This window comes from Blennius ocellaris (assembly GCF_963422515.1).
Source record: "Blennius ocellaris genome assembly, chromosome: 1".
NCBI classification, from domain to species: Eukaryota; Metazoa; Chordata; class Actinopteri; order Blenniiformes; family Blenniidae; genus Blennius; species Blennius ocellaris.
The window spans coordinates 29,561,163-29,583,931 of NC_137650.1; the positions used below are offsets into that span (position 1 = coordinate 29,561,163).

Below are 22,769 nucleotides of genomic sequence, written 5' to 3' on the forward strand. Positions count from 1 at the left end.
ATTAATAGACATTCAGACTGGAGAAGTTAGAAAGTTCCACTTTTTGTATCCATCAACAAGAGCCAAAATATACTGTCAAGGTTTCTTTCTGCTTAATGCAGCAAAATACATAGACCGTAGTGCAGCAAACATCTGGCACAAGAAGCGAAATAATCATTATGTTCTTCAGCTGAACTTTAGTTATCATTTGCTCTGACAAATGCCCAATTTATTTCAGCAGTGTTTATATTATATGTATTGAACCATTTGGACAGTATACATCTATCAATAATTAATTTTATTAAGGCTTCAGGAAACTTTATCACATTTTGACTCCTAACCTGTAAATCAATGTATTTTTGTAATACAAATTGAATAGGGAAGGCAAGTACAAACTTTACCTTTCATATAATAGATCAATCTCATGAGCAGTTATAAACCTATATGTCAATTCAGATCATGAGTGCTTTTATCGTGCATTATGAGTTATTGAAGTTGATCATTCTGAAGTTTTTTAGGGGAACATCATCTGTTGTATTCCGAAAGATTTTTCATTTACATACCACGAGTTCATTGTCATTTTTCTGATCTTTCCTGCACGTGGCCTCTCTACTTACATTTTAAACGTAAAAAAACAACAAAATATCAATGTTTTATAAAACTCGTTTGTTTAACTCTTGAAGGTTGCAGCATTTTTTATTATTATTATTTTTTCGTTAACCGCTAAGTTTTCTTCATGAAAGTGATTTGAAGAGTTTTATCATTACTCACCCCCGGGTGGGTCACCCACGCTCCAGTTAATCCCTCCCCCCGGATCCCCCCCCCCCCCGCCAGTGCAGAGGTGCCGATGCGGGTATAAAAGCGGTGCGCTCCCCGCTCCTCAGTCTGGCGCACCGGCTGCAAGGCGGCACACTGACCCGCCTGGAAAAGCAGCGGTTTCAAGGGACAGAAACCAGATCTTTCCAAGCTTCACTATCTTCTTATTTCGCATTGCTTTGTTGAGTTGGTGTTTTCTTCTTCATAAACATCCTTATTTTTCCCCCCCCCACCACACAAAATGACCGGTGGCCCATTGACAGGGTTGCTGGTTGCGCTGTGCGTCAGCAGCGCAGTCCACGGCGTGCCAAGCAAGACTAAAAGACAAACCGGCCAGTATCGCATGTATCCTGAGCTTCTTGATGCTGTCGCTACAGGTTGGTACAAGGACCTCCAAATTCACTGTTCAACAATGTAATAATCAATTAATCTGTGTTGCTGTTCAGCACAAATGATTTGTGTATTGTTTTGTCTTCTAAAGTGTTTTTAAAATATCCAAAACCTTGCCTAATAATTTGATAATTGTGAAATAATTCAATTTTTGCATTAACTTGGGAGGATTTTCTTCCAAGATGAGCCGAATCAAAACCAATTTAATAGTAATTCTACTGCGTTCAATGACTCTTATGTGACAACATTGTTGTTATGATTTCTGTAGTCGGCTGTGAGGAAAACGGTCGCTCATTCAGACTGAACGAGCAGTGGGAGAAACCCTACCTTGGTAGTACTCTGATGTGCACCTGCAATGGAGCAGCAGGCATCAAATGTAAAACTAAGCCTGAAGGTCAGTGAGACACCGACCGGTGCCTCTCAGCAGTGCAGCAGCCTGGCACTTCTTCCAGAGCTTTTTGTGCTTGTGCAGAATTAAAAATAAACAACAAAAAAACCTAAAAACTAAGCAAAACATCAAAGCTTAAACAAAAGTAAGAAATGAGCATCACACGCAGACTTGAGCCACTTGATATAGTGCTTTCTGGACACGCTATTTGCGTCTTTACGCAGCAAAAGAAACATATCGCAGGAAGTACACAATACCAGCATGGTGACCTTTTCGGCATTTCCTTTGTTTCTCTCTCAGTGGAGGAGTCTTGTTATGACAAGCACAATGACCGGACATACCGAGTCGGCGAAACCTACGAGAGACCAAAGGACGGGATGATGTGGGACTGCACCTGCATTGGTTCTGGTCGGGGAAAGATCAGCTGCACCATTGCAAGTGAGTCAATAAACTTGTCTGCCTTTACAGAATCTTCTTGGGAACATGGGTGGTGGCCAGTGCAGCTCAGGGTGTGTGTGTGTGTGTGTGTGTGTGTCCTGTCACACTCTGAAAACCGCTGCCATGTATTAATAATATGTGCTTTTTGTGTTTGAATGCTGTAGTTTGTAATAACATGGATGTTTAGGTAATTTCTCTGCTTCTGGCATGCACAGGCAAGACTCGTAATTGGAAATTTGTTTTATACGTGAAAGTACTGAAAGCGTAACATGTCAACAAGAAACTTGGCATGTGACAGATGTGTCTTTAACGAGCAGATCTTTCACTCTTCATCATTCACAGATCGTTGCCACGAAGGTGGGAAGTCTTACAAAATTGGAGACACTTGGCAGAGGCTTCATGACACTGCTGACTACATGCTGGAGTGTGTGTGTCTCGGAAATGGCAAAGGAGAGTGGACGTGCAAACCTGTGGGTGAGTTAAAGTTTTGGACCTGGAAACCTGAAGTTGCAGGGCAACCAGGGCGTCAACATTTTCCCCACGAACTCTGAAAAGACTCAAATTAAACGTTCAAACTTGTGTTCATTGCACACTCACATGCATGCCTGCTCATACCCACCAATGTGGTAATTTCTCAGAAGCATGACTGTTTGATACCGTTGTAAATATTTGACATCAGTTCAGACAAACAAGATAAGTAAGTGAGAGAGCATCTCTCTGATTTGACCCTCCACAGCTATTGATTTTCACAATTTTTTTTTTTGGTGTGTGTGTGTGTGTGTCCCGCAAACATCTGATTTGTTTTCAAGTCGTATCTAACAACAGTCGGTGGAAAATTAAAGCAGCGTTATTGTTTTCTGTGCAGCCGAGCGTTGCTACGACACCAACGCTGCGTCATCATATGTTGTGGGGGAAACATGGGAGAAACCCTACCAGGGCTGGATGATGCTTGACTGCACCTGTCTGGGAGAAGGAAATGGACGCATTACTTGCACCTCAAGAAGTAAAACAGATGTCACACGTTCACACATGAACAGAGTTTTAAACGCGTGATGCAGGGACGCCTGCTGACCTTCTTTTTGGCCTCCAACCAGACCGTTGCAACGACCAGGACACCAGGAAGTCCTACCGTATTGGAGACTCTTGGAGCAAGACTGACTCCAGTGGACATGCTGTGCAGTGTCTGTGTCTAGGAAACGGCCGTGGAGAATGGAAGTGTGAAAGACACAACGCCGGAAGAAGTGAGACTCAAATTGTCAATGGAGTTCCAAGTTTTTATAGTCTCTGTTTTTACAGTGTTGGTAATGACTTCTCTTTGACTCTTTAATTCTTGTGTTTCAGCCACAGGGGCTGTTGTGCTGACCCCCACCCGCTCTCGGCTGCAGCCTGAGCCAGTCGCCGAGGGAACCTGCCGCACGGACTCTGGGGCCACTTACTTTGACGGGCAGCGGTGGATCAGGACCCAGGGAAGCCAGCAGATGCTCTGTACCTGCCTGGGTAATGGAGTAAGCTGCCAGGGGTGGGGTAAGTGCAGGGTGGACAGACGAAAATGAAGTTTCTCTGGAAACAGTGCGAGTATTTAAAGGTCCCATACTATGCAACAAACCAAAACGTTTGTTTTAATGGTTTTAAAAGAGTAATATGTGTCCCCATAGCCTGAGTGCCCAGAAATGAAGAAAGCCTGACGTCTCCCTCACTTGCTCGCTTCACTTTTGAAAAAAAAAAATGTGCTCAAACAGATAAATCGGAGGTTTTCCCTTCATGACGTCAACTGGAGAAATAACCACTCCCTCTGGTGGTGGATACTCCCTTTGAGGCTCCCCAAGGGAAATGAGCTCTGCCCTCTAAAATTCTGAACGGGCGCCATTTTGTTCTCCTCGCAAACGCTGGTATGGTTGAGAGTAATGACTGTATCGCGTGGAGTGTAGGCGTGGACAGACACAGCTCGTTACAGAAACAGCCTGTTCTCAGTAGAGCTCACTATAAGATCTTTTAGACTGGATGAAATTCAGGACCAAGGCTGGATTTTGTGGAAACACACTTTGATTACATTGTGGTTTGACCTCTAACAACGGTGCGAAATTGTTGAAAAATCGTATAATATGGGCCCTTTAAGATGAATCTATTTCGACACGATTCAGAGATGTGTTTTGATTGTGGTTCTCATTCTGTCATCGGATTTCGTTTCAGAGCCTTTCATCGTTTTCAGATGCACATTGCTTGGTTTTTTTTTGTTTGAAAGATTTCTCAGTCCTTCCATTTTTCTCCGTACAGAGACCAAGAAACAGGTATATGGCGGCAACTCCAACGGTCAGCCTTGTGCGTTTCCCTTTGTCTTCATGGGCAAGACTTACTACTCGTGCACCTCGGATGGACGCCCAGACGGGCAGCTCTGGTGCTCCACAACCTCCGACTACGAGAGAGACCAGCAGTACTCTTTCTGTACTGAGAAGAACGGTGAGACTTGAGCGTTTGTCGGCCTGTTGAAAACACTCACCGCAATGTTCATATCGTATTGACGATGAAAAAAATGAGTGCAAATCTCATAATCACCAGTCAGAGCCGCGCAGCAACACCTCTGTCATTCTCAATTGCAGCCATCGTGGTCTCACGAGGCGGAAACTCCTTCGGCTCGCTCTGCCACTTCCCCTTCCTCTATAGCGGCCGTAACTACACCGACTGCACCTCTGATGGGCGGCGCGATGCCATGAGGTGGTGTGGTACCACTCACGACTATGACAACGAGCAGCGCTTTGGGTTTTGCCCCATGGCCGGTGAGTGTGTGTCTGGTTTCCGTCTTCACCAGTCTGAGTCAAGTAATAGACGAAATTATTATTGGACGACTGAATGTGGGGGTGTTTTGTTTACCTTGTAAAGATCAGTAAAGTCAGTAAAGATCCAAACATAGTCGATACATCTTTTTTGTGAGTTATTACATGTGTGCAGTTTGATTTGGTTATTGGAATTAGCCTTGTATCGAAGTGACTTGCAACTACTTTTTTGCCCATCTGTTTAAATACTATAGAAAATAAAGTGCAGCATTAATACATGTGTGTTTTGAGTTTTAACTTAAACCAGAAAGTTACACTGTGGTGAAACGTATCACTGATCACCGACTTCCAGTTAAACTGTCGTACGATCGACGTGAAGGTACAGAGAGAGGACAGAATGTTAGTGACATGTAGTGGTGACGTATGAAAGAGTCTCACATCCACAATACAGAATGTAAATACATTTTTAGGAGGATGTCAGAAATGATTTGTTTTCCTCTTGTTTAATTACTAGTCAGACATAAGGATCAGTATTACCTGACATTGTTTTATGAGATTCTGAAGTCATGAGATGGTTAACTCTGGTTAACTCTGCATCTCTTGCTTTCGCAAAAGTGTTTACTTACACCCAAAGCCTTTGTGTTGATCTCATCTTGTTCTCACAGTTTCTAATGACTGCTTATTTGCGAGGGTCACTTGCAGACAACTGGGGAGTGAACGACTGGCACTTATTGCAGTCATGGGAGAGTAATGGCTTTATGGAGGCTGTTACACAACAGTTAATTCACATCCCCAAGTCTGACCACACACTCACGCAGCGTGGGAATGAGCCAAAAAGCACTCATGAAGCGTATGGAAAAATGTCCTGATTGTTTCTGGTCTTTTTCTTTAATTAGCTCACGAGGAGGTGTGCACCACTAATGATGGAGTGATGTATCGCGTGGGTGACAAATGGGACAAACGCCATGAGGTCTTGGGTCACACGATGGAGTGCACGTGCCAGGGCAATGGCCGTGGAGAGTGGAGTTGCATTGCCCACTCACAGCTGCGAGGTCAGAAAAAAAAGTCCATATTGAGAATTAAATCGATTTACTTCCTCGAGAGATTTTCTTGCACCAATTTCATACGCCTTGACTTTGAGGCACAAAAAGTAAACGTGTTGTTGTTTATTACCTCTGCACATTCAGACCAGTGTATCGTTGATGGAGTGACCTATGAAGTGAGCCAAGAATTCCCCAAACGACACGCCGAGGGCTACATGATGAACTGCACCTGCTTCGGGCAGGGCCGAGGACGCTGGAAGTGCGACGCCGTTGGTGCGTGCATGACTTATTTTGCGCAGCAAGTTCACGACCCCAACCTTTTACTCTGTCCCATCAACTCAGCTCTGGTGTTTCTTGTGTTTTCACAGATCAGTGTCAGGAGCCACAGACCAGGGTGTTTTATCAGATCGGCGAGACGTGGGACAAAGTCAGCCATGGGATCCTCTACCGCTGTTACTGTTATGGCAATGGGGTTGGAGAGATGAGATGTGAACCACAGCAGAACTCCCAAGGTACAAACATCCACTTTCCACCATGAATCAGTTTTTGATGTTCTACTGTAGTGCCAGAAGTCTTTTTTCAATTTTCTTTTTTTTACAGTTTTCTCCTTTAATGTTAGATCGATGATGTAGAATCACTGGAGCCACAATAAAATTGTTGACTTATTTAGAAAATGAGGAACAATTCTAATTATGCAAAATGAAACTGGAGGTCTCAAAACGGAATCTTATTTATGCATTTTTTTGTAGTTCAATGAAATACGTGCACAAATAGCATGTGATTGCAATTTTAGCGTTTTACTATACTGATCTTCAAATCTATTTGATATGAGAAAAAGGACTTTTATTCAGGATTCAGGAGATTATATGTAGCGCTTGTGAAACAAATATGAAAACCAGTAATGAAAAATCCAACAACGCTGAAAGGAAAAGTTGAGCCTTGAGATTTCTGGAGGTTCAGGTTATAGCTTCATGGTGAAGTCAGAGACGAATTGGCCTGTTTCACTTTCATTCCTGGCTTACTGTTAAGTGATACATGAATTCTCCTGTCAAAGACAAAGCGATGCATTTATGAGTCAGGAGTGAGGGGCGATCGCTTTCTGTCCCCAATATCTCCTTCAGTTGCCTAATGTGGCACTTTGTCCCGTAGCTCTGTGTGGGAGTACAGAATCAAACATTCACCGAAAGACAAAAAAATAAAATTGCAACATCTGTCATCAGTGCCAGAGGAAAGTGTGTGTGTTCGGGAGAAGGGAGTGAGAAGCCGTGTATGTGTCCATGCACGGACAGAAGGTAGATGAACTGTGATAAATATGGTGCCGAGGTGTTACTTCAGACTGTGAGATGTCAGTGGGTGTTTGAGCCGGTTTAGCACCGTCTGGTGGTTTTGGTTTTTTGGTTTTTTTTTATGCCAGAAAGATGAATCTTTAAAACAAAACTCCCCAAAAAGTAGCCAACTTTCACCCACACTCCACTCCTTGCAGGTAACACTATCATGTTAAGTGCACGTCATTGCCAGTGCTGGCTTGTCTCCCTTCTCTTTTGATGTCTTCTTCTCAGCCTCTTCGTACATCTTTCACCCTTTCAGGTGGCCACAGACCTGTCCAGGTGATCATCACAGAGGCGGGAAAACAGCCGGACTCCCACCCAATTCAGTGGAACCCCCCGTCATCCGTGCACATCACCCAGTACGTCCTCAAGTGGAGAATTGTGAGTCTCATTTTTGTTTCCTTTCTTCGAAAAATGACTTTTCAAAATGTGCTGAAAGCATCTGAATGAGGCCGGGTGGTTCTGACGATGTTATTTGAAGTGTGAGCAGGAACAAACAAGTTGACTAAAAGTACATAAACTCCCTTTTCAGTCTGTGCACACAAGCAAGTTTTTTTTCCCAGGGTAAATATCCCTTTCCCTCAGATTTTTCTTCTCATTTCTCACACATCTTTTTCACTTTGAACACTTCAAAGAGAGACCAGCTGGTTGCAGCATGTATTAAATCACGCTGAATTCAAACACATTTCCTCTTAAAGAGTTTGTGCTGTATGTTTTGGACAGCAAAGCCATTTTAAAACTTTCGCTTGGTTCGCCTGCCTGTAGTTTTCCAGCAGTACAAAGCCAGTCTAAATACTTTGAATGCAGGATGTGGCTATTGATGGGTTTTAGCCAGGGACACAGTGCAGACTGTTTAAATAGCTGGAGTCAATGAACGATTCCTGCTCATTTGTTTTGCAAGTGAATAAAATATAAATGGGACAAACTAATGCTAAAATAAATATTGGATTTTTTCATATTCAACACAAATAAATAAGGAATTCATTATTTCTCAAGCTGCTTTCAGTCACATTGACGTTTTTGCCATGAGACAAATTCACATGGCTTTAATGAAAACTTAGTGCATCTTCACCTTCTTTTAGAAAAACGCTAATTCCCCCTGGAGGGAGGTCACCATCCCTGGCAACATCAACTCCTACACCATCAGCGGGCTGCGTTCAGGCATCACTTACGAGGGTCAGCTGATCAGCATGCTGCGTTACGGGCGCCGCGAGGTGACACGCTTCGATTTCACCACCACCCCTCACTCTCGTGAGTAAACCAGCGGTGTGATCATGAGCTCAGTCCCATCGATCCATAAAGAAATCGTCATCAAAACATTTCTATCTCTCTTTATCTATCAAGTGGAAACGTCAGAGGGAGAAACGTCTCAGCTTCCTCCAGTGTTGGACACTTCCGAGTCCGTCACGGAAATCACCTCGAACAGTTTTGTTGTGTCCTGGACATCAGCGTCTTCCACCATCTCAGGCTTCCGGGTGGAGTATGAACTCAGTGAGGACGGGGCCAAGCCTAAAGTCCTGGGTAAGACTCTGCATCCATCACGAAAACCTCCGCGATGGGCTTGTTGCTGTTCTAGCTGATGCATCTCATGGACGCTTTCTTAAAATGCTAAATATTTACATAATATTCAACATGTATATATGTCCTTAGATTTAGTTTTTTTGCTAAGTTCCACTTTAAACTATCCTCCAGATATTCCTCGCACATCCACGTCTGTCACCCTCGCCGACCTGCTGCCGGGACGCAGATACAACGTCAGTGTCTACGAGCTCCCAGAAGGTGGACAGCCAAACCTCATCCTGACTACCTCACAGACCACAGGTAGAAACATATCTGTCTTTGTTCAACCATCAAAATCGTAGTCATTGAGAGTTGGAATACTTATGCATATGTCTCTTCCGTGACTTTTCTCCTCTTAGCCCCTGATAAACCTACCAAACAGGTTGTAGACGATGTCAGAGAGACCTCCATCCGAATCAGATGGTCCAGACCTCAGGCACCTATCACTGGTAGGAAATGTTCTCATTGATTCAATCCTGATTGATTCAGTTGTATTTTGATTTTGTGGAAATGCATCCATGTGGCCCCAGGTTACCGTGTGGTGTACACGCCGTCTGTGGAGGGCAGCAGCACCGAGCTCAACCTGCCTGACTCAGAGACCTCGGTGACCCTGGTCGACCTTCTCCCTGGTTTGCTCTACAACATCAGCATCTACGCCGTGGAGGAGAACCTGGAGAGCGAGCCTGTTTTCGTACAGGTCAACACAGCTGGATCTCCTCAACAAGGTACCTTTTTTCTTCTTCTTATTCCTTGACACAAACTTAGAGTGAATAAAAACCTCTGTAGAAATCATGTAACTTACCATTTTAAAAAAGGGCTATTTTTTTCCCCCACACCTTAATATTTTTGATGCGACTTTGAAACTGTTTTCAGATTATTCTTTACCCTTTGACCGTCTGTGAAAGCAGAGCCTTTTCTGCAAGTTCCTACTTGCAGCTGGAGATTCCTCAGGGGGTCACAAGGCTTAGGAACGGTCTGTCTGCTGCTCAGTTAAGCCTGTGCTTGTCAAAACATTACCTTGTCAAGATAAGGTTCTACAGCAATACCCCCGTAATATTCTTTCGTCTGGTTTGCCTCAACATGCAACCCCTGGGTGACCTACTGAATTCACGGTGAGATGAGAACCAGCTCGTCTCATGTAGTTAAAGCCCTTTGCAGGGGAAGCAAGCCTGTGCTCCCAACACCCATATGGAAACTGTCACTGCATATACTCAGTGTTTTTTTTCAATTTGCTGATGGAAAGGAGAGGAATTTGAGAAAGTTGCAAGTTCAAAATACATTACAAGAACTTTGAATTCCATTACAATACCACATTATTAAAGGAGCATCAACATTATGTTTTAGATTTGTGAAAACAAGCTAAAAGTGAGACAATAAATATTAAAAACATTTCAGAATCGCATTTAAAATGTAATAAAAATAAAGTAGAAAGCGGCAGAAATAAAGCCACAGTTGAGCCTAAAAGTTAAAACAATGATAACAAAGATAATCAGATGCCTTGTAGACTTTAAAGCTTTGCATGAATTGTATTGTTAATTTTAAATAAGATCTTTCAACAGCTAAATGTTTTATGGGAAATTGGAATTGTTAAATTTCTTTTTATTGCATTGATTTTCAGTAAATGTTTAGAAAACGAGGACGAGATCTGCAAGTCTGTTGTATTTCATGTTTTCGTGTTTCCCCAAACGCCACATTGCATGCGTCTTTATGCGTCTCAGTGTATTTTCCTACATCTGCTATGGAGGTCAAAACCTCCATGAGCTGGAACTCCATCTTAACTCCATCCCCTTTCTATCTCCAGAGGTGGTCCAGGCCCCCACAGACCTGCAGTTCTATGAAGTAACAGACTCAAAAATCACCATCACCTGGACCGGCCCCCCCAGAGACGTGAGTGGCTACAGAGTGAGCTTCACCCCCGTGAGCCCCGACGGCGTTGAGATGAGGCACCTGCCGCTGCCCATCTCTCCCAACGCGTACGCTGAGATCACCCACCTGCAGCCTGGCATGCTCTACCGCTTCTACATCTACGCCATCAGCGGTGGAGTCGAGAGCGAGCCGCTTGTGGGAGAAAAGTCTACCAGTAAGCGACATTGGGCAAAGTGACACGTACACACGGTGGGGTTGCAGCATAAAACAAAACAGATGGTTCTATTTTGTGATCCCTACAGAACCCGATTCACCCACAAACGTCCGCTTCACTGACATCGGCCCAGACAGTGCGCTGGTCATCTGGGAGACTCCTCGCACCGTCGTCAGCGGCTACCGTCTCTTCCTGAGCCTCGAGGGCTCCAGCCCCGTCGAGAAGAGAATCCCCGGCGGAGTCACCCAGTACTTCCTGAGAAACCTGCGTCCGGACACACAGTACACTGCCGTCCTGCACTCTGAGCTGGCCAATGAGCTGAGCCAGGGCGTCACTGAGTATTTCACCACTGGTGGGTATAAAGAGAAACAAAACACCATCAAATAGTAAAAACGAGGTGAATTTAACATTTTACGTTCTCATTTTGTCACCTTTGCAGCTCCTCAAATGGGAAATGCTCCTACCTACAGCACAGAGGTGACTGACAGCTCCATCGTCATCTCCTGGATACCTCTCCGCAGATTCAGCTACAAGGTTTCAGCTACTACCTTCCTTCGGCAACAATTCCTCATATATATGCAAAATTAAAGCTGTACTCATAGAAATGTTTCAATAATCAAAGAGTAAAATCACCCTGTTTGGTAGCAATAGATCCAAAAAGCCATGTCTCAATTCTTTTACAGCCAATAACTTAAAGAGGACTATTGTTTTGTCATGTTTTTGCACGTGTTTTTTTTCATTAACATGACCAAATATTAAGGGAAACGTGGAAATGCAATTTCTTTGACAAGGAACACAGGATTTGTATTGCACCTTGCATCAAATTTATTGACCTTTAACATTGGATTTAACAAAATGTGTCCTTATATGATCATCTCCTTAATGCGCAGAAGCAACTTTTGTAAAAGTGGTGAGGCTGGTGTGAAATTACAAGCATTTGATGCTGCATTGAAGCTCAGGAAAATCAGGAAAAAAACGACTTTTCAGAGAGACTTATTAGGAGGTTGTTTCTAAAACAGCTTGTTTTAACAGAGGCTATTTCAACTGTGCTGAATCTCTCCTGCAGACACATTTCTAAATCAATTTTAATGTTGGTCTCTGTCAACAGCATGGGAAAACCATTGATTAAATAGATAAAAAATAATCTATTAAAATGTCTGCATTTCTGCCTCCTTTCCAGCTGTCTGTGCTCCCCAGCCAGGTGGGTGAATCTCCCAGAGAAGACACGTCGGACACCGGACGTTTGCTTGTGGACGGTCTCATTCCAGGAACTCAGTACACCTACAGTGTTCAGCCCATCTTCAACGGACGCAACCGTGGAAACCCCGTCACCCGCACTGCTGTCACCTGTGTGTACTCACTCTCACAGACGAAAAAGACTTTAAAACTTAACAAAAGGCACAAAAGAATCAGTTGTATAACCGATATTGATTTATTAGGATGTGAGCTGACGCAGTGCTGGTCATGCCATCTGGCAGGAGATTGTGAAAGATGGTACTGCTGCAACAAATCCACTTTTTCCATGTTCAACGGTCCACTTTTCTGTCCTCACAGCTCTGTCTCCTCCCACTGACCTGAGAGTAAAGTCCAATCCCACCACAGGAGATCTCGTAGTCCACTGGGTAGAATCCAAAACACCAGGTAAATATTGACTGTACTCCCCACGTACTGCCAACTCATTTTATCATGCCAGGCTTCAACCTTGGCCTTAAAAGTGTGATCTTTTTTTTTTTCTTTTTCTTTTCACCACGACAAATGACTCCAACGTGTATTTTATTCTCATTTCTCACAGCGAATCATAAACCTCCTGACATTTTATTCCCTCTCCTCCGTATCTGTCGCTCCATCCCCTCTCATCACAGGCATTACCAGCTACAAAGTGACGAGCACGCCGACCAATGGGCAGAGGGGAAACATTGTGGAAGAGTTCGTACCGACCGGTCAGACCTCGATCATGCTCGACAATCTGAATCTGGGCGTGGAGTACAACGTCAGTGTGTTCACCATGAAGGGCCATGTTGAAAGTGTGCCTGTGTCCACGATCGTCACATCAGGTAGGAGCCATCGTGAAGGCGTCAAACGCACAACTGCGTGTCTGCGCAGGAGGGGAGAATGTAGCCAACAGTAGCCAACTTCAATATCATTACTCTCTGTCAATGTTATTTTTCATTATTTACATTTTTGGAGGAACAAGTCTTAATTATCAGCAAAAGTTGCTTTTCCAGAGTAGTTAAGCTCAAATTGCAGCTTATAAAAAAAGTCCTTTTAAGTATTTTATGAAAAAGACCTTTACTCCAACTGGAGATGTGTTGTTTTTATCAGTCTGAGTCCACTCCACATGAGCAAGCATGGAAAGTAAGAGCTCACTATAGAGGAAACGTACCGCTTTCTGCTGTTTTGGTTGGGGTGAAAAGGACAAAGACGGAAAGCAACAAGCAAACATTGAACCTTAAGGCTCATTCAGACAATAATGGTTGGGAAGCTTAGTGCACCTGCACAGCTGGGAACTAATTCTCTGTGGTGTTTATAAAAAAAATTAATAAAAATTGCCATTTACCATTTGGTTTAGAACAAAACAATGAACTTTAATTAACATTATTTACTACTAACATGAACATAGGCTAACCTTAAATTTGCATGGAGATCAGGGAAATTACATGATGATGTCAATTTTTGTCAGCATGCTCAACAGTATTAATTGATGTTAATCATTGCTTGATAGATGTTCTTCATTTTAATTGTAATTTCCTAATGAGTGTTTGTCAAGCATGCACTCTGAGTTCCTGAATGCATTGAATGAATTTAATGAGGAATGAAATGAATGTTGTTGGTGTAAATAATCATTTATTCTGACTGTTTAATTCTGCTTGCGCTTTGCAACTGGCCTAACCCTTTCAGACTTCCCCGCTCCGAGTCATATTGAGTTTGTCGACATTACTGACACCACCATTGGCCTGCGCTGGATCCCACTGAATCATGCTACCATTACTGGTTACCGAATAACGGTGGCAACGTCAGGCCAGAGCGTGCCAATTTTCCAAGACACGGTGGAGGATTCTGCTGGTTATTACACGATTCGTGGTTTGGAGCCGGGCGTGGACTATGACATCAGTATCTTCACTTTAACAGAAGAGGGCGAGAGCGAACCGACCACTCACACAAAGCAAACGCATGCTGGTGATTTATTATTTCACTCAATCAGTGGGAAGGGTTTGGGTGTTGATTGAAGAACTGCTAAAGGCATATCTATATTAGATGCATTATCTTTTTCACAAGTTTCATCGCAGCAGCTACTTTAAGTTCTCTTAACCACAGTTGTTTTGGTAATCCCCCCTTGGTTCTACAGCACAGGTTGTAACTTGTAACTCCTAATTTTCCCAGCCATTCCCACTCCCACTCACCTGCAGTTTGGAGGGGTGGGCCCTGACCAAATTAGGGTGACATGGACAATCCCACATGTCGCCACACCGAACGACATTTCTCGGTTCGTCATCCGGTACCACCCTGCAGCCACAGACGACGACATCAAAGAGGTCAATGTTGGCGGAGCCACCAACACCTTCATGCTGCAGAGTAAGGCAACGTGAAGGATGAGTCTGTTTTGTGTCTGACGGGATTTGAAATGATTTGTTTTGTTTGACACTGCTCCATGTCATACTACTCTCACCATACATCCTACTGTTCCCCTAAAGACCTGCTGCCCAACACCGATTACCGTATCAGTGTTGTGTGCGTGTACGGTGAACGAGAAAGTGAACCCGCCACAGGAAATCAGAGGACAAGTGAGTGCGATTAAAAAAAAAAAAAAAGACTTCTTTGTTTATGCTCCGTTTAGCCACATGCCTAAATATGACTGATTGCAATGGCAATGGTTCCATGCACCTGCTTTACCTGATTTGTCATGATATTGTTTGTGAAGAGACAGATAGTATTTCCCTTTATCTTTGCACACATCCTAAGCCTCATTCCTCCAATCTATGTTTTCTCGTAGCCTTGGACGCTCCGACTGCTCTGGACTTTTCTGAGATCCGGACCAACTCTTTCACTGTTCACTGGCTGGCCCCCACTGCTGTCATCACTGGCTACCGAATCCGCTACCAGAAGACAAGTGGCGGACGGGCTAAGGATGAGAGGCTTCCCCCAACCAGAAACCACTTCACTTTGACTGGTCTCACCCCTGAGACGGAGTACCTGGTGTACGTGCATGCTGTCAGTAACAATCAGGAGAGTCAGCCTCTCACCGGCACCCAGGCAACGAGTGAGTCTCTACTGGCCGCCTCCCAGTCGCCTTTTCTCTCCTGCTCCCAGTGACAACCCTGAATATTTGTTTTTGTACCACTTTCCCTTTCTTGTGTTACAGTCTCTGATGCCCCCACTGATCTTGAGGTGACATCATCCTCCCCCACCAGCATCGCCATTCGATGGGACGCCCCCTCTGTCGCAGTGAGGAACTACAGGATCACGTATGGAGGGACAAGTCAGTGAACATGTTTTTTTCTTCGAAGTTTCACTTAAACAAACGATCATTGTTTAACGCCTGGTCTTTCTCTTCTTTCACTGAAGGTGGTGAGAGGCCACAAGAGTTTACGATCCCAGGCACTCAGACAAATGCCGTCATCAACGGACTGAAGCCCGGTACTGACTACACCATTACAGTCTATGCAGTCACCGGACGAGGAGATAGTCCCGCCTCCAACACCCCTGTCTACATCACACAGAGGACCGGTACAGCAAATCATTCCTGTGAACAAAATGTATTGCTGAGGGGTGACGTTGTATCTAAAGTTTATCCCGACATCGTCTTTCATCAGACATGGAGCCGCCTCCTGACATGAGACTCACTGACATCAGTGACAACGCCATCACAGTTCGCTGGTCACCTGCTCAAGGTCCAGTCAGAGGCTACAGAGTCACAGGTGTCCCCCGAAATGGACTGGGACCTTCCTACTCTGAGGTGGTGCCCCCAGGTCAGAGAATCAGACTGTCTACTTTTGTTTTGAAATGCGAAATGTCATGTTGTCACAATATATTGATCATCTTCTCATGTGCTTGTCTTGTGTTAAAGACCAGACACAGATGACCTTCACAGGTCTGATGCCCACTGTGGAATACGTTGTCAGCGTTTATGCCCTGGGCAGTGATGGAGCACCTTCCTCTCCTGCTGTAGAGAATGCTTTCACTGGTGAGTTTTACTTAATCAAGTAAAAAGACGAACAAACTCTGAATTGCATGCATTCAAAAAGGCTTAGTGACGGCATTCCTGTTACTAAAACTTAATTTTTTTCAGATTTCTAAAGGCATAAGGATTTGTTTCTGTAATCGCTTTGATTTGTAACAGAAAAAAAAGTAATTCATACATGATTACAATTCCTATTTAGCGTTTAAATGTGCACAACAAACATTCTAGACAAGGAAGTATTATTGTGATAACACAAAGGCAGGGTGTAATGAGAAAGAAGAAGCTACTAACATAAATCATTGTACCCTGTGCAGTAAATGATGTTTGCCTTTGGGCTTTTTTATATTATTTAACCTGTGACCTGTGATCACAAATTAATTTCCAGCAACTCACCAGCTTATAATAAAACACCTTAATACACAAAACATGTGGAAAAGTCATAAAATAAAAAAAACAAAAAAAAAAACGAAATAAAAGCACGATTCTTGATTCTGCACGTTCCTAACATGGCTACCAATAAAGGTAATATGCAGAACACATGTGGAATTCAAACAAATGAGATGTATTTGTGTTTGCAAGGCAACAGTTAGTGAATTTAAATTTAAACATCCATGATGTTGAAGCTTGTCTGTGAATAATCATCTTCAAGTGTGGCTGTCAGGATAACTGGCTGCACTTCAGACAAACTAAATCAGAGCAGACGTTGTAAAAATGTCTCGATTGTGTGTCATTGAATGAACCTACGTAAGAGCAGAAAAATATATTTCTTTCATTTGCAGCGATGGACCGTCCCAAGGAATTGGCCTTCTCTGACATTGACTCCACCTCGATGCGCATCACGTGGGACCATCCTGACGGCACGGTCACATCCTATCGCATTTTGTACTCCAGCCCGGAGGAGGGCACCAGGGAACTGCGTCCAGCACCCAGAGGGGACCAGGACACCGTGCTCCTGCGAGGCCTCCGTCCCGGTACTGAGTACACCATTAAAGTCATCGCCCTCCATGGTCTAACGCCCAGCACGCCATTAGTGGGCACCCAGGCCACAGGTAGATTTACACAGAAAACAACAACAACATTCCAGGCTGTTGGACCGGTCGTTGTTTTAATGTTGTTTTCTCCGTTGTGTCTCAGTGATCCCTACGCCCACTGACCTGCTGATCTCAGAGGTCGGTCCTTCCTTCTTTACTGTGTCATGGCGTGCTCAAAACGCAGGACTCACAGGCTACCGCGTGGTCGTCAGTCCCAAGAATGTCAACAGTCCCCGCAAAGAAATGAACGTTGCTCCTGACACGACTCGTGTTGTTGTACCCAGTCTGATGGTAAATAGAGTTATTCTCATTAAATTTACAATAAAAAAAAAGCCATAACCAGGTGGTGTGTGGATATCAGCTGTATGTTTGTGTGTTATAGGTTGCAACTACATACGAGGTACAGGTTTATGCCCTGAAGAACTCTCTCACCAGCAGACCTCTACAGGGCGAGATAACCACCCTGCAAGGTTACGAGATGTAGTATAAATGTTTATACTTTCAGTTCCTGCCAACCATTTTTTTTTCTGACCTGGATTTATTTCCTCCTCCCTACAGAAGTAAGTCCTCCTCGCCGTGTGCGTATTTCCGATGTGAAGGACACCTCTTTCACGCTGACCTGGCGCTCAAAGGGAGAAACCATGACTGGGTTCCTCATTGAAACCACGCCCCTCAGCGGCTCACAGCCCACCATCAGGAGGACCATCCCAGGAGACGCATACACCTACACCCTCACAGGTACGTTGCACCTTTCTGCCTGCAAACTATGAGTTTCAGTGTGCCCATTACATTTTACATTGTGTGCTTGTAATTTTGAAGGTCTGCAGCCCAGCACCAAGTACTCTGTTAACCTCTACACCCTGAATGGAAACACAAAGAGCGCCCCAGTCACTCTCGGCATTGAAACAGGTACGACACAATTCAGTAGTTTCACTTGCAAGACCCAGTACTAACTATGATTCTTTTATTCTGAGAATTAAAACTGATTTCAGTATAGTTAATTTAGGAGAAAACATTAAGAAAAGAGATTAATGGTGAACTTTTCACAATTAGACATCCTGCAGGGAAGGTTGGAAAAAAATAGTATTTCTGGAGTTCAGAGGGTGTCGGTTCTGACAAGCAGAGGGTCTAGTTTAGTGATAATGTACAATACATATCTTTTCAGGTCAAAGTAATAAACAAAATTCATGATGTCATCCTCAAAAATTCAGTACTCTATTATCTAATATCTAGCGAAGTTACAATCTGAATATTCCCAGGTTACCTTTATAACTGCATCTTGTATTTAAAAGTACTTCGAACATAGAGTATAGGGTATCCAGAGTCTGTCTACTGAGTCTGCTGATTTTTAATTTACACCAAAGACTGTAGATTGTATTGCTGAATTTGTTTTCGCATCGAGTTTGAAAAACACAATTTCTTATAAAGAATCAAATCTCTTATTCCGCTGCACAGATTAAAATTTTGCGGTTAATAATAGAATAAAAGTCCAAATGTATTTCACCACACATCCTTTTGCATCACCAAACAGATGCAACAAGTGCTGTATTAAATTGTGAAATGATCCTGGTTGTTTTACAGCTTCAGCAGTGGTCCAGGCTCCTACGAACCTCCACGTTACGTCTTTGACTCCCTCGTCCATCTCGTTCACCTGGCAGCCCCCTGCCTCTCAGATCACAGGATACTACGTCACCTATGAGGAGTCAGGGCGTGCCCCTCAAGAGCTCATCCCACGGCCCCATGCCGGCCAGAACTACGCCACCATATATCGTATGTGCTTCTCAATCAGTCTATTTTCACTTTTTCCCTATGTCACTAAAAGAAAATATTCACATTTAGGTTTAGAAAAAAACTGTTCATACTCGTGATTCAATTACCACCCTTTACTTTCACAATATAATAATGTTTTTCCTTTTCCAAGGCCTGAAACCAGCTACGGAGTATGTGATTAAGATCATCGCTATCCAGAACACGCAGAGGAGCACACCTCTGGTGGGCAGGGTCAGGACTCGTGAGTATTTCGAGAGTGTTCCGAGATAAAGTCTGATGACGTGTTGATGCCTTCGAGTACCAAAATTCAAAGTTAATGTAAAATGTGAGGGCCGGAATAGCATGTTTAATCTGCTCAGCTGCATTGAGCATCAAGATGCAACAGCACAGGGACCTTTAAAGTCAATCAACATTAGCCTAATAAACCCTAATACGCCCTCGTTATTTTGAATGCCTCCACAAATATCATTCAAAATATGTCGCGTGTGTGTTTGCAAAACTGCTCGAAGACAGACTTTGCCCTGATTTAGAAATGCTGCATATCTGTTGCCTCCTGTTGGCTGAGATATGTTAGCGCAGCTCTGCTTCTCCTCCCCTCCCTCGTCTAACCTGCTGGCTTCCCTAACCCCATCTCTCCCGCACAGAACCAGACTCCTTCCTCCCCCTGCCTTTGCCACAGCCGCATCGCCCCGGAGGCCTTGACGACAAGCTGGATGTGCCTGAAACTGACTTTGACAATCGAGTCCAAGTAGTTGGCACCAATAGCCCGGACGGGTTTGGTGATCAGAACCAACGTGTGGAGTACACAGAGTACAACAACAATGGAGGCAACAACCGGTTGAATGGGAACAGTGGCAATCCACAGTCTCCCTACGGGCAAGTGCGTGAGCCCCTGGTGTTTTTACCCCTTCCTGATGCAGAGGGTCGCAGGAAGCCCATAATTAAGATGATGCCCATCGGATTACCGTTTGGTAACGAGACGGGAACGCCGCAGGAGGCCCAAACTCGGACCACGATCTCCTGGAAGCCGTACAAGCAGAGCGACAACTACCTGGTGTCCTGCAACCCTGTCACTGAAGTAAATGAGAAGATGTTCCAGGTAAGCAATTGAAGGGCCTCTTGTTTCCCAGGTCCGTCTATCAAGCATCTGAGCCGTATTAATTTCACAGTTACGTCTTTCTCTGTTTAGGTCGAACTGCCTGGCTCCGCCACAACTGCGACCCTGATAGGACTCACTCCGGGAGCAAACTACAATGTGCTTGTTGAAGCTATGTTGGGGGCGCTGAAACACAAGGTTCTGGAGCAGGTCGTCACCGCAGGAAACACAAGTAAGGCTCTTACATCAAGGCCTCGGTCCAAGTAATAAATAGAGGCTGGTATTTGGGATAAAACACTTTTGAGCGTTGATCTTTTTTTTGATAGCTCCATATTTCCCTGAGCTAAATATAGGCATTTGTGAAATCGTTAACATCTTCATCTATCTCAGTGTTATTTTTTGCTTAGAACATTTGTTGTCCATGTTTTCTTAAATGGTTTGGAAAGAAAATGCAGTTTTTCTTTTTATTTAAATTGTTCTAACTAAAATCTACATGAAAATCCAAATGTATCCAAAAGTACAATAAAGTTACTTTATTACTACTTTTAGATTTCACATTTGAGGGATTGTTCTAAATGAGTAACCGAATTGAACATGTTTGTGAAAAACTGGACTTTAAAGAGGTTATTTAACATGTTATTTTGACTTGTCATCTCCATTCAGTTGATAATGGAGTTCCCGCCAGTAAGGACTCTTGCTATGATGCCTTTACTGGGACGTACCACGACGTCGGTGCTGAATGGGAGCGGATGTCTGAAACAGGCTTCAAGCTGTGGTGCAGGTGCCTGGGACTGGGCAGTGGCCACTTTAGATGCGATTCTTCCAGTACGTTTTAGGACGAGTCCCTCACTCGAAAACATGGACGCTTTCACGGAATTTCTTATCGATTTGGGTTGTTGTTTTGTTCAAACATTCAGAGTGGTGCCACGACAACGGCATCAACCACCGCATCGGGGAGAAGTGGGACCGTCGGGCTGATAACGGCCACTTAATGAGCTGCACTTGCCTGGGAAATGGCAAAGGAGAGTTCAAGTGTGAACCACGTAAGATCCCGTCAATACACAAATCTTTCATTAGTGTTTCTCACACTTACTGAGTGACATATGAACTTTTTTTTTCTTTTTCAACGACTTCACACAGATGATTCCATGTGCTACGATGATGGCAAAACTTACCAGGTGGGCAACCAGTGGCAGAAGGAGTACCTGGGTGCCATCTGTACCTGCACATGCTTCGGAGGACAACAGGTAAGACAACGCAGCCTTTCTGCGTGATTTGTAATGTGTATAAATCGTCACTCAAAGATGAATGTAGTACGAGTTAACGCACGCTTGTGTGTACGTCTTGTCCCGATCAGGGCTGGCGCTGTGAGAACTGCCGCCGGCCAGGCAGCGACGTCGACGCCAGCGTGCTGAACCCCGTCAGATTTGGCGACAACCTACTGCGCAAAGTGAGTGGAAGTATAAGAGTTCAAGTATCAGTCAGTATACTTTAAAGGGGTCATATTCAACAGCTTTTCAACACTTTCACATGGGTCTCATTGGTCCCAAGACTTTGTATCAAAAGGCTTTTTTTGGGGGCTTTTTCATCCATTTGAATATTGGATCATATGAGCTGCATTAAGAATCTGCTGCGTCTGTGATGACAGACTTTCTGCACTTCTGGGGCATCGTTCCCAGATATGGGAACGATCATTACTGTCGGAAAACCACTAGAAAGCCAATTCTACATAATATGACCCCTTTAAATAATTTTCGCTTTCAACTTCAAAATTTGGTCAACATTAAATGGTTCAAAGAAAATGTTTCGTTCAATTTTTGGTCATATAACCATTTAAAAATATTACCGCTCCTCTTTCTCCAGAACATCCACTGCCCCATCGAGTGCCTCCGACCGGACCTGCTTGCAGACATACACGTTCCTCAAAACGCCCATGAATAATGGGTTCAGTCCGATATCCGCTTTGCGCCGTCACCATCCAGTTGCTGCACTGTTTCCTCTCGTTGACGCCACGCTGTCTGTGACTGAACAGAACTAACTGCCTTGTCGCTCTTCTGACATGTTTAGTTGTTTCACTGCTGCCTGAACAATCAGTATGGTTTTCTTAAAACGGTCTTTTCACTGTTTACCTAAAAGTTCTCTGGATTGGCTTTCCCAATGAAAGTTTCCAGCCATTTTCTTCTAGACTGGAGTGTGATCCTATAATTCTTTAGGACTTTTGACAGTCAAACTGGCATTTGTTTTCCGTTCAAATGTAGCGGTGCATATTTTTAATCAAAATGCAAAACTGAAAGAAAGCACTGTGTTAAAGAATGTCAATGTACTTATTGTCGATTAAATTGTCCATGTTTTTTTTCCTCTTCCCTTTTCTGGAGCCCTTCGTTCATTGCAGAGGGTTCACACTGTGTGTGTGACTGACACACTTTGAATTTTTCATGTCCTACTAATTTATCCCTTTAATTTCAGTGTCTGAAAGTGTGAACTAGGATGCAAGATTGTGAACGTTTCTATTTTTGTACTGTCAGTGCCAAAGATGTTTCCACCTTTGACAAGAAGTCCCTTATTTTAATAAAGCTGGAAAGATCCTGATACCACCTCTGGAGCCTTTTTCTTCCTAGTTTTGCTTTGTGGTTCACTCCGTAGTTCTGCTGAAAGCACAAAACATTTAGAGCCCAGTATGTTCTTCTAATGTGTTGTTGGAGCTCCTCTATATTGTTTATAAGAAAAGACTCTTTCCAATCTGATTTGTCAACATATCACAATGAAGTAAAACATTAGTGAGCACATCCACACATAAGCCTTCAAAGTTTAGGGATGCTACATTCTAGAAACAAGCACCTTGTAGTTAATTCTCCCTTCTCCAGGCTCTGATATCTGGCATCTCTTTAAGGGAACCAGTG

General features: G+C 43.8%; 1 protein-coding gene across 2 annotated transcripts; it reads left to right on the forward strand.

The window, feature by feature from the left end:
- The first annotated feature begins 876 nt into the window (after nucleotides 1-876).
- fn1b (fibronectin 1b) lies at nucleotides 877-22,463 on the forward strand. Of its 2 annotated transcripts, XM_080495828.1 has the most exons (46): nucleotides 877-1,172; nucleotides 1,454-1,579; nucleotides 1,874-2,011; nucleotides 2,354-2,485; nucleotides 2,877-3,014; nucleotides 3,106-3,252; nucleotides 3,353-3,535; nucleotides 4,286-4,468; nucleotides 4,609-4,785; nucleotides 5,679-5,834; nucleotides 5,970-6,098; nucleotides 6,194-6,337; nucleotides 7,413-7,534; nucleotides 8,236-8,404; nucleotides 8,498-8,674; nucleotides 8,846-8,974; nucleotides 9,073-9,162; nucleotides 9,244-9,438; nucleotides 10,515-10,793; nucleotides 10,882-11,145; nucleotides 11,233-11,327; nucleotides 11,974-12,142; nucleotides 12,348-12,434; nucleotides 12,656-12,847; nucleotides 13,692-13,970; nucleotides 14,175-14,366; nucleotides 14,486-14,575; nucleotides 14,785-15,051; nucleotides 15,154-15,270; nucleotides 15,357-15,518; nucleotides 15,605-15,760; nucleotides 15,859-15,975; nucleotides 16,752-17,021; nucleotides 17,107-17,294; nucleotides 17,386-17,473; nucleotides 17,562-17,741; nucleotides 17,823-17,912; nucleotides 18,585-18,773; nucleotides 18,925-19,014; nucleotides 19,418-19,872; nucleotides 19,963-20,101; nucleotides 20,533-20,694; nucleotides 20,787-20,912; nucleotides 21,010-21,116; nucleotides 21,227-21,319; nucleotides 21,733-22,463. In XM_080495828.1, the coding sequence occupies exons 1-46, from the start codon at nucleotides 1,037-1,039 to the stop codon at nucleotides 21,808-21,810; spliced, it is 7,392 nt and encodes a 2,463-aa protein (XP_080351954.1). In that variant the 5' UTR covers nucleotides 877-1,036; the 3' UTR covers nucleotides 21,811-22,463. The 2 variants fall into 2 exon arrangements, with proteins under 2 accessions (XP_080351954.1, XP_080351955.1); XM_080495829.1 differs by lacking the exon at nucleotides 13,692-13,970.
- The last annotated feature ends 306 nt before the right edge of the window (nucleotides 22,464-22,769 follow it).